Here is a 12,459-nt window from a genome sequence, read left to right on the forward strand (position 1 = left end):
GAACGTTAAAGATTAAATGCTGACACACATTTGCTGACTGATTTTAGCCTTTTAAAAAAAATCCATTTTTAAATAAAACCTCTTTTGACCTGTAGCTCCATTTTGACCTGTAGCTCCCTACATTACCCACAATGCCTTTCAGCCATGTGCCAATATTGGTGCACTGGGGTTTGTCTCTTAAGTCAGCTCTTGCTACAGAGAGTGATTCTCTGTGAAATCAGAGCTACACTGTACACACAACAGCAAATTCTGCAAACCAGAAATTTCACGTGGTTCAGGGTTTAGTTTTACTGTCAATTCTACGCTCCAGGTTCGATGGTCAACAACAACGACTTTCAGATACAAATACAGCTTTAAAAAGCTGGAGGTGGAGCCTAATGGGGCGGAGTCATAATAAAGTAAATAAATTAATTAAATTCACAGAAAACAGAGACACAAAAACTCTTAGCTGATCGAGTACATACAGAAAAAGAAGGTTTGTTATTTATAAAAAATGGTTTTGCAAAAGCAAGTCTTACATTTATCTACTCATCTAAAATAAATGTTCTGTTATATAATTGACATGCCTGGACTGACTGCCTTTACACAAAGGCTTAATCATTGCACAAAACATCAACCTGGAAAGAAAGAAGTAGAAAAAAATAAATACAACAAAACAACTGCTTGTCTGCTGATACTGTGCCAGTGCCAGTCCTGGTGGTGGGGCTTATTCAGAACCTGTGAATAATGAGAATGACAATGAGACACTCAACTAAATACGAGGACCAAAGAAGTGAGAGCTTGTGGGTGATGATGTGAGGAAGTCGAGCTGTTTGCTGCTTTGTTATTGTAACAAACGGCTAAAAGAAAGTTGCAGAATTACTGGTCCAAGGACCAAACTGTACAGAAGCCATATTGCTAATCCTAATGCGCAGTTACAGGTTCAGAATAAATAAGTAATCATGATGCACTGCAGATGAACGGCGCTTGGTAAACTAATCCCTAACCGGATCCCAGAACCAGCACCGGCTCCACTGGGTCAGAGAAAAAGAGGTAAAAAATGATCCAGCACTGTGGTGGAAATTTCTAATCTAAAGATGTTCATAAGGCTTTGTCCTTCTATGCTTGTACCCTGTGTGCATCATGACCAAAGACTGATATTGTCATCAGTAGGTTTTGTTAAGATTATGACAAGGGCAGTAGGGACTGGGGACGAGTTGTCCATAAACAATGTCCAGTAGGTCCTGTAGAAGACCTTGGCCTGGTCAGATTAGCTTGGTCAGGAGATGAGCATGCGGTAATTTTGAGCCAATGAATGATGATGTTTTGCTTTTACATATCTTCTTCTCTTTGAGTTCTGTCTATAAAATCTTGATGTAATCAATGATCGTGGCCCTTCTTCTCTCATGCTACATGAGGAGTGTTGGGTCCTGCTGCGCAGTTGAGCACAATAAATTGTGTAACCTTTTTTATTCTTGCCCGTGTCTACCAGTGTTATACTTTATTCTTTAAATCTCTCTAACCTCAGAACTTCCACAATAGCGCTAATCCCACCATCTATAAACCCTTTAAGCACACGCATCATCCGTGTTTCTCATTGAGCACACATGGAGTTTTAAATTCCTTTAGTCAGATCAGGTTTTTTTTAGCTTGCTGAAACGCCATTTCTCTAAAGAGGCTCATTCCCAAGACTATAGGACTGAAAACTGCCAGTGTACTGTGTGTGAGCCTGTTTATAACTGCTAAAAGTCCCCGTGCTACTAACACGTGTCATCTGTAAGGAGACAGAGTAGAAATAAACAACAGCACGCTGGGTTACTGTACAAAAAGGAAATAACAGCTGTGAACAGATCACTCACCGTGCTACCACCACCACCACCACCACCACCACCACTTTCTCTTCTTTGGGGAGTTATTACATGTTTGTACGTCGTTGGAGTTATTGGGTGGACCATAGAAAGGAAGAGAGAGAGAAGAGAGAAGAGCAGAACTCAGAAACACAACAAAAACACAACAAAAAACAACCACCATTTCAACCACCTTTTTGTGTTATTTCGGTAAAATAAAAAACAGATCTTTAAGTTACCACTAGAGGACACATTATAAACTCTGGAGACTCGAGTTCATCCCATTCCTGACCAGACCAGTTTCTACTAGTTATATGCACCTGTCCAATTCAGGTTTTTATCGATGTGAGACTGACCTTCACGTTCCCGATGCATAGTATGCTGATAATGCTAAAGCACCAGGATCGGACAGTCAGAACTGGAGACCAGTGCTCTGCTAAATTGGACAGACGGATGTGTCCGTTGTTGTAGACCAACGGATTGACTGGGATGTTCTCGCCGGTAAACATGACCTGTATGACATTGAGGACAGAAGTCAAGATGGAGGGCACATGAAGAAGTGATCAAAAACAGTGTGTGCACTGACACTTTTGAGGTTCACCTGAGGAGGTTCATACGGGTATCGGCTGCTAAATGTAAAGAGAAGCTGGAACCTCTGGCCCTCGTACAGAGTTCGAGGAGGGCCCTTCAATTCTATAACCCACCTGGACACAAGATGCAAGTGAGAAACTGCCAAGAACGAATAAACACGCTCATCAATGCACTGTGTGTAAGAAACCACTGCATCCATAACAGTGAAAACCATTCTGTATAAAACCAAAAACGAGCCCTTACTCTGTGATTGTATTCTGATCTCTTCTTTCTTTCAGAGTCATTCCTGGAGGTGGATCATTCTGCAAAGCCAACCATTCATTATGCATCCGTCTCTAGAAACAGAAACAATAAATATAGAAACAATAAATATAAACAATTATGTACACCCCACCCCTTGGTACTAGCTGTAAGGAAGAAAAACACCACCAAGTTCAGATTCAGCAGTCAATCCTCAGGCTAATGTAAAGCTCTTAAAAGTTTGTGAACCACTTCAAGCTGCTCAGGTAATTAATTTTTTTCAGTCTCCTTATTAACGAGTGTTATACACTGTGTTCAGTCTTATTTAAACACTTTCTTAGGTTATTTACAGAACTAAGATTTATACATCAAAAAGGAATAAAATTCATTCACACAAATGAGTAAAAAAAAAAAGATTGAATATCGAACAAAACACAAAACATTTCTACAACTAAAAAGGTGCTTCCCAGTTCATTCTTTAGATGATTTGCTAGCATTTCTAAAACAAAACAAAACAAAAGCACCCTCATGATTAGTCTCACCATGGATAAATATTCTAATGTGGGTAAAAATGTTTCTCCACCTTCAAAACTATGGAGATGATAGTGGACTTTAGGAAAGACCCCTTAACACTCACCCCCCTCACAATATCCAACAGCTCGGTGTCATCTGTGGAGACCTTCAAGTTTCCCAAGACCTGAAATGGGAGTCCAACATAAACTCCATCATCAAAAAGGCCCAGCAGAGGATGTACTTTCTACATCAATTAAGGAAGTTTGTTCTGCCACAGGAGCTGTTGATGCAGTTCTACACTGCAGTCATAGAATCTGTCCTGTTCACATCCATCACCATCTGGTTTGGTGCAGCAACTAAACAGGACAGGAACAGACTGCACCGCACAGTAACAACAGCAGAAATAATAACTGATGCCCCCCTGCCCACCCCCAGGACTTGTATGACACAAGAACCAGAAACCGGGCAGTAAAAATCACCACTGACCCTTTACACTCTGGACACAACATCTTTCAGCTCCTCCCTTCTCTCAGGTGCTACAGAACTTTGTTTACTAAAACTGCCAGACACAGGAACAGTTTCTTTCCCCAGACAATCACCCTGATTAACAACTCACCATAATTATATTCACTGCTTCATATCTATAAGTACTGCATTATCAGGACTGTCATCATCTGTATATATTACACACTACTGCTGCTGTATATTGTACTAAAGTATATTACACAATATTGTTATTTACACTTCTCACACTTTATGTACATAACTGATCTGTTATATATTCTGTATTAAATATGACTATAGAATATGACAGATCAGTTATGTACATAAAGTACATGGTAGTGTAAATAACAATATTGTGTAATATTATGCTTTTTATACAATATACAGCAGCAGTAGTGTGTGTAACTATACGGATGATGTGATGACTGACAGTACTGAATTGTAATGAAAATCTCCCTATAACCGTTTGAATTAACTCGATTTGTTTACTATAGTTCTGCTACTCACCTGCATACACGCCATGTTGGAACTACCTGTTCTAGACTAGACTAGTTATTTTTCTACCTACGTCCGTATGTGCACAAGTCCCACCTCCTGCTGCCTATAGGCTAGTTTTAGTTCTAGTTTTAGTACCAGATTGGCTATTTATAACCCAGTCAAACAGAATCAGAATCAGGATCGGGTTCAGAATCAGGTTTATTGGCCAAGTGAGTCGACACACACAAGGGATTTGGTTCCAGATGTTTGTGACTCTCAAAAGTACAGACATAAATAACACTATACTATACAATACAGACATAAATAACACTATACTATACAATACAGACATAAATAACAATATACTATACAATACACACATAAATAACACTATACTATACAATACAGACATACTATACAATACAGACATAAATAACATTATACATTTAGCAAATATTGTCACGGGCGCGGGGGTAAAAACGGACCCAAATGCAGGACAGCTTAACAAAAACAGGGATTTAATAACTAAAAGACACAAAACAGGACAAAGACAAACCAGACAAAGACAACAGGAGACAAAGACAACAGAAGACAATAGGATTCCGCGCTGCACAAGGCAACGCGGCTCAATTAAGTACAAATAATCATGACACATGAGGGACAGGTGTGCAGAGGCGGGGAGGAAAAGACAACGGCGGGGCAGACACATGAACAAGGAACATAAACAAAAGGCACATGGCCAAAGTCCGGGCAGACTCCTGACAAATATAGACAGTACGAGTATTAAATAGGAATACACAGAATACACATTTACTTCAATCTATTTTTTTTTTTAATATATATAATAATTCTAATTAACTGACCTGGATCTTCATTTTTATGTAAATTTTGTAAGTTTGTGGTGTAATGAAATCCATGGTGATTGAGGTAGCAGTTAATGCCAAGAACTTTAATCATACTGAGTGTTGTCTTAGCGAATTCTTTACACATTTGAGGTCAATGTTCTTCCGAATTTCCCTGCATCATTTCCAGAATAAAAGAATTCTAGTTTCATTTAAAAAAGAATTGACCTTTTGGCCATTTGTATCACCAAGAGTCAATAACAGTCATTCAAAGAACATCTAAGACCTAAACAAAGTTTGTGACTAGTATCAAGAAATATGTATTTATTAATACTTCAAATCACTTTATGAAGTCTCTCTGGATAAGGGCCTCTGCTAATAGCCATAAATAAATGTCAGTGAAAAGCACTGACTAATACTTTAATTAGTTTGGCTACAGTTGGTGCCATTAAGATTCATTATTAGACGCGTTCACTTACCTAACCAATCATAATGTACGAAGCTACAACAGAGGGGATTTAAAACTGCGCTCACATCGAGTCACCTTGCGAACCGCCGCTCATTGCCTAACAAAATGGAAGAACTGTTTCTTCTCAACGAAACAAACAAGGACTTTTCACACTCTGCTGCTCTCTGTTTTACAGACTTGGCTCGGTCACTCAGTGAATTACTTCTCTCGGGCTTCCACTTACACGTAACGGAGCTATCAGGTAAAATGAAAGGCGGTGGAATTTGTTTCTACATTAACGAACGTTGATGCACAGATGTCACAGTGCTGAAGAAAGAAAGAAAAGAAAGAAAGAAAGAAAGAAAGAAAGAAAGAAAAACACATCATGTCTCACGTTAATGTCTGCCATTGTGAATTCATAGAGTGACCAGATACCAACAGAGAACATTTTTAATGCTGTTACTGTCGTCAGCACTTCGGTGTGTGGTGTCTCATGTGGTGAGAAGTTTGTCATGTTAACCCTAACCACGTGTTTGTTTTAATATTTAATAAAATTGTTTTGTGTAGACCTTTAACCTGCATTTAGGAGAGAAACGTCAGTATGAGATCTTACAAGGACAAGCTGACTATACAATACTCCTATTGACTCCAAAAGGTTGGAGAATGGTTAAGGTTAGCTAATGTAGCTGACGCTAGCTAAGTGGTTAAGGTTAGCTAATGTAGCTGACGCTAGCTAAGTGGCTAAGGTTAGCTAATGTAGCTAACGTTAGCATGATAGGTGTATAGATCAATAACTCTGTATGTCTCACTGCACATTTGTTTAAAATATCATCACATATACACACTTTTTATTATTCAACAGACAGAATTAAAACGTTAAATAACGAAGTGATCTAGGTTTATTATTCTCAATTTGGGAAATCGATTAAAAACATGTAAACATTGCTAAAAAAACAACAACAACAGCACAGGGTTAGGAAACTTATTATCTGTAGAAATAATGTCAACTGGGAATCTAGTAGTTTAATTAAACAGTTTTTTATTGGTGCTGCAATAAAATAAATAAATAAACAAAAACAAATACATATTATTTTGAGTTGTTTGCTTCGGAAATTAATTTGTATTGACCCTAAAAATACTCCCATTGACTCCAAAAGGTTGGAGAAACTTTGAATCTTGCGTTGGCAAAATTATTATCAAGGTGTATCAGTATAACACCAGGAGGAATAATGTGGTGTTTATAAACTCCATCAGTTTTGTAATATCAGGAAACTGTATTGGACACTTAGGGAATGGCTACTGAGATGTGGAAGCTTTGTGTAAGTGTAACTGGTGTAAAAAACAAACTCATTGATTTAACCTGACCCTTGGCTATTTCCTTCTGTATCTATATTTTTCTTTTTTTTTTTAGATTGGTTTATTAATGTTTTATATCTTCCTACTTTTTGCAAAAAGAATGGTTTAGTGAACTCCACAACATTTTGTTCCTATATTATTGTTCACTAGAATATAACTTTAAAAGTAGCGGGACTTTTCTTTGGGAATTTGTTTGAGGAGGGAATGTTATCGGTGCGACACTTCTACGGGGTTTCCTCTTGTACCTCATGCGGTCGCCTCAGTATATGTTGCGTGTGAGGCCGATGATGACGCGCGTGTTTTCCGGCTCCTCCCCTCATTACACTGCTGAGGTAATATTTCTTCTCTGAAACGTGTTTTTGTAGCTGAGAGAATGTGTTTAACGTGAAAACAGTTGATTGTGTTAATTATGTTAAAAATGTATCGTTTAATGTGTTTTTTTGTTTATTTAAACGAGATATATGGTGATGCTAACTGATTAGCATTATATGTACTAGTGTGGACCAGACTTAAGTAAAGTTGGTCACATGTTCACAGGTTGGAGTTTCCCGAGTCAATAACTCCTGAGTTAAACACTGTTACTACACAAATAACACCTCTTTTCTACCGTAGTAATGTAGAGACGCAGCTACAACACATTCATTCATTCATTCATTTTCTACCGCTTATCCGAACTACCTCGGGTCACGGGGAGCCTGTGCCTATCTCAGGCGTCATCGGGCATCAAGGCAGGATACACCCTGGACGGAGTGCCAACCCATCGCAGGGCACACACACTCTCATTCACTCACGCAATCACACACTAGGGACAATTTTCCAGAGATGCCAATCAACCTACCATGCATGTCTTTGGACCGGGGGAGGAAACCGGAGTACCCGGAGGAAACCCCCGAGGCACGGGGAGAACATGCAAACTCCACACACACAAGGTGGAGGCGGGAATCGAACCCCGACCCTGGAGGTGTGAGGCGAACGTGCTAACCACTAAGCCACCGTGCCCCCTAGCTACAACACAATTCTCCTCAAAATATTCAGCTTTCCTCCGCGGTGGACAAAATACACAAGTCTCTATGTGCAGACGGCTGAGAGACAGATTCCAAGGGACCGTCTGTAAAGTGCAGAACCCGAAAAGCGGTCTTTTAAAAGTCAGTCAAATGTATATTGTTCATAATGAAAACAATAAAAATAATCAATAAGCAAGGTTATTAAAAATGAGTGTTGTAGTGTAACTATTGTAACTAAGTGTTGTAGTTATTGACTGTTTTTGTAGTATTCGCTTTTCAGGTTCTGCACTTTACAGACGGTCCCTTGGAATCTGTCTCTCAGCCGTCTGCACATAGAGACTTGTGTATTTTGTCCACCGCGGAGGAAAGCTGAATATTTTGAGGAGAATTGTGTTGTAGCTGCGTCTCTACATTACTACGGTAGAAAAGAGGTGTTATTTGTGTAGTAACAGTGTTTAACTCAGGAGTTATTGACTCGGGAAACTCCAACCTGTGAACATGTGACCAACTTTACTTAAGTCTGGTCCAGTGATGGAGAAGATGACGCTGTTTATTTCCTTTTCTTACAGGTATGTTGTTTAATGAGTTGTGTTTCAGAAAGAAAAGAGATTTAGCTCACTGATAATTGATCTATATTAAACAGAGTGTTATAGGAGAAATAATTAAATGTAATCTGTTATGCTGTCTGTGACGCACGTGGTGCGGCCTGCACGTGGTGCGGTGCTGAATATACTGTATATATCCTGTTTTATTCCATTTTGATATGTAATGTGTGGAAATATGGGTTATGCATATATTATGATTATTATTATAAATACAGTATAATGTTTTTAACATATAAATACTCAAATTTATGCATATGTTAATATAATATAGATAATAATGTGATATATAAACCTCTTATTTTCTTATATAAGTAATATACTTTATTTACATTTATATCATCTATTTCTATTATTGTATAATATCAGTCTATTAGTCTATTTTCGCTCCTCCCCTCATTATACTGTGTGTACCAGTGAGGGAGAAGCTGACGCTCTGTGTCTCAACTGTTTATTTCTTTTTTACAGTTTTGTGTGTGTGAGCGTGACCGGGTCAGACACGTTACAGCTACCAATCGGAAGGTTGTGAGTTCGATTCCCACGTCTACCAAGCTGCCACTGCTGGGCCCCTGAGCAAGGCCCTTAACCCTCAACTGCTCAGTTGTATAAACATGAGATAAAATGTAAGTCTCTCTGGATAAGAGTGTCTGCTGAATGCTGGAAATGTAAATACTGTAGTTTCACTTTGCTTTTTGTTCTTTTTCTTGTCCAGTAAGATGCAGTCCATCGTCACTGTGTTAATATCTGTGTGATGTTTTTCAGGGCAGGCAGCTGCGGAGCCTCCACGGATCTGCTGTCCACACTGGAGCCGGAGGAATTTTTCTGGTAGGAAATACCAGTTTTCTTCATTGAGAATATGAGGATTCAGACCTACGGAAGCCCTAATAGGCCACAGATTATTCTGTTTTATCTTTCTAGTTTTGTCGTGATAACGACTTAATTTTCTCAAGATTTCTGCAGAAGAACATGTTGTAGAGGCAGCAAAAGTGCAATAACAGCATCAGGGATAATCACATTCACTTTAAATTTGATCAGGGACTCGTGTGGTTGACGACTTCCACATGTGTCTGACACGTAGGAAGGAAGCTGTGATGTCTGCATCTTTATCATCAAAGACAACAAAGCGACTGTTTATGTCGAGATAACGAGAAAATAGTCATTGTCAATGAAAATTTATAATAATGCATGGCCTCTTAGGACGTCCGTATATATACCAAACTGGTGTATTCATTCTATTCTGCCCTTTATCTTAACATCCTTATGATCCTTGTCGAGAGAGAGTGTACTAGTGTGGACTCGACCCTAAACTAGTGTCGTTCCTGAATAAAGCAACGTTTTAGTGAACACACAGACAGACTGTCATGATTAATCTCAGCTTGTTTACGCTGTGACTTACTGTGAGACGAGGGATAATGAGGGATAATCTTACCGTAGTAAAATTCGAGATTGTAGCAGTGAAATTGGAGCAGAGTTTTAGCTGTGGTAGGAAATTTAACAGTGAAAAGCTGATCGGTCCTATACGCTCACTACACAAGTTGCGTTAGGCCCCGCCTCCCCCTGCCTCGTTTTACAGTGCGTGTTAATATTTACTGTGTAGATGACCATATGAAGCGGAGCTATACATCTGACCATGAAAAAAGAAACAAAATGAGAGTGAAATGTGAGAACAGCAGTCAGGTAAACTTTTGTTGTCTTCAAGTTTGATGTCAGCAAGAGTAAATAACAGTAAAGTTAAGTTGATGTGATTCTGTCTCTAGTCTCTATCTGACTAGCTACATTAGCTGTACAGTGCTGACAGTGCATCTCTTGGTCTGTCTGTCTGTCACACAACAATTTATTGTGTGAACATTCGTGTGAATAAACGCCCAAGGGCAATGGTGTTTATAAACGGTGTTAATAAACGGGAGCTCGGTAACCGCACCGCGCGTGAACATGCGCTCAAAATCACCAAATCCAAAGCTGTGTTCTATTTCTTTATATATATATATATATATATATATATATATATATATATATATATATATATATATATATATATATATATATATATATATATATAATTGCATCGCGGGGTGTGTGTGTGTGTGTACATGACTTTGAGTGTGTGTGTGTTTCCTTGTACTGCTAAATTAAAAACAACACATTTCAGACACATTACTGTTGAACACAAAGAAAATGATAAAATTCACTGAAGTGTACGGCTCAACTACTGGGTCATGTCATGTTGCAGAACGTTCTTGCTTGAAGGTTTTTCCCCACCTCTCTCTCTCTCTCTCGCCCTTTCTCTCGTTTGATCACTGTTCACACCTGCTTGCTTAATTTAGCCTCAATGTGTCTTGTTTCCATGTGTAATAATGTTAATGCAGTTCTATTAAACTAGAATTAAATGATTACATTCCATTTGGAATTGCCTGATGACAAACAGGGCATCTTCTAAACTGTGGAGAAATTCTAGTTTAAAAACACCTTTGACACTTTTTCATTGTAACTTTGAACAGATGTTTTAAACTCATGGTATCTTAAGTATGTAACTTGGTGATCCAGCATTAATGTATTCAATGTTAGAGATTTAAGCACTTATGTACGTTGCTCTGGATAAGGGGGTCTGTCACATGCTGTAAATGCAAACACACACACACACAGTTACACATCTCTACCTCGTGTCCTTATTTTAAAACTGAAATGTTAACAAATGATTATACAATAATCTAAAATGAACATTTTATTCTACGTCTTTCCAACAAGTTCCAACATCAACATCATCTGTTCCCAGCATCATTAAATACAATAACATTGCCTGGATGCAAATCGGGCATCTTCTAAACTGTGGAGAAACACACACACACACACACAGTTACACACACACACTCACACACAGTTACACATCTCTACCTCATGTCCTTATGGCTTCATTTTAATAGATATTTACAGTTAAAAATGTCTCGTCTTGTTTCCTGATACTTTTTATAATATTTATAGAGAACATTGTGCCAAGGCTGAGCCACCTGACAGTGCAGTGATGGCTTATGTCACCATGTTCAATGTTATTTTCCTCCAAAAATACAACAGATTGTCTGATTTAATTCTCTCGCTCGGATGAAGTTAACTGTTTTAGTCACAGCATCAAAACATGGTTCATTTTTAACACCGTCTTACATAACATAATATAATACAACGAAAAAATGTCCATTTCTGCACAGGGATCGTTTCTGTCACTTTATCCTGCATTCTCTTTAAAAGTCCAACATTTTTCCCCGTCAGATTTGGACAAGCGTCTGCTGTCACCCCTGCCAGCTTGTCCCATTTCAGTCCTAACGTGTCCAAACATGCATTTATCTCTGTGAACAAGTCATTACCAGTGGTTGTCCCTTTCATTGACTGCATGGCTGCCAACTCCTCCGTGATCTGAAAGTATGCAGTTATCCCACGTAAGAAGACGAGTAGCTGCGCGGTGTCACATACGTCGCAGCTCTCGTCCAAAGCCAGAGTAAAAGTGTCAGTCGGCCGCTCTGTTCTTCAGCTGAAGCTCCGAGTTTCCAGCGATGTCCTCAACCCGCCTGGTTACAGTGCGTCAGGAGAGTGACGCGTTCTGTTAGGAGTGGAGTAACTGCCATATCACGTTTCACGTGCTGTGAAAATAGCGGAGAGAGAAACGTGGGTCCGTGCCTGTCACTGCAAACGGGTACCGGTGCCAGGCCAGGAATAAAAGTTAACCTACCGTTAACAATGAAAAATGAACTCCTGAGACCATCTGCATTTCTGTCCAGTTTAGTGAGGGTCTGGGTGACCCGCACTCACCAAACAGCCTAGACTGGTAGTGTTCCTAAGCCTCGGTGAGGTGGGACGAGTGCGAATGGGCAGTGCCTGCACTCTGAGCACCGATATACGTCAAGGAGGGTGAAGGTTCACTTAAAGTTTAGTTCTGTCTACATGAATCACCAAGTGACGTCCTGAATATCCTGTTACTGAGACACAGAGAAGAAAATCACCCCGGTGCAGGTTGTTCGGACCTTCTAAGCCGTGTAGCGTGTGGAAACCCGTTTCACAGAGAAGAGA

At 39.3% G+C, this 12,459-nt stretch overlaps 1 protein-coding gene across 1 annotated transcript; it reads right to left on the reverse strand.

Annotated features, from left to right (window-relative positions):
* Positions 1–1,842: 1,842 nt before the first annotated feature.
* On the reverse strand, positions 1,843–4,196 carry LOC132842900 (ubiquitin-conjugating enzyme E2 W-like). Its single transcript, XM_060865870.1, has 5 exons — positions 4,182–4,196; positions 2,661–2,752; positions 2,428–2,530; positions 2,183–2,338; positions 1,843–1,935 (listed from the first exon to the last, which is right to left on the reverse strand). Exons 1-5 carry the CDS (start codon positions 4,194–4,196, stop codon positions 1,843–1,845), a joined length of 459 nt encoding a protein of 152 aa, XP_060721853.1.
* Positions 4,197–12,459: the final 8,263 nt, after the last annotated feature.

The sequence above is a fragment of the Tachysurus vachellii genome, chromosome 1, assembly GCF_030014155.1.
Source record: "Tachysurus vachellii isolate PV-2020 chromosome 1, HZAU_Pvac_v1, whole genome shotgun sequence".
NCBI classification, from domain to species: domain Eukaryota; kingdom Metazoa; phylum Chordata; class Actinopteri; order Siluriformes; family Bagridae; genus Tachysurus; species Tachysurus vachellii.

What these genes read in the sequence shown, in the direction of transcription:
- LOC132842900 (XM_060865870.1), bottom strand. An exon ending in ACCCGTATGAACCTCCTCAG is followed by an intron (nt 2,339 to 2,427) that starts GTGAACCTCAAA and finishes AATGTCATACAG; the next exon opens with GTCATGTTTACCGGCGAGAA. An exon ending in TATGCATCGGGAACGTGAAG is followed by an intron (nt 1,936 to 2,182) that starts GTCAGTCTCACA and finishes TCTCTTCCTTTC; the next exon opens with TATGGTCCACCCAATAACTC.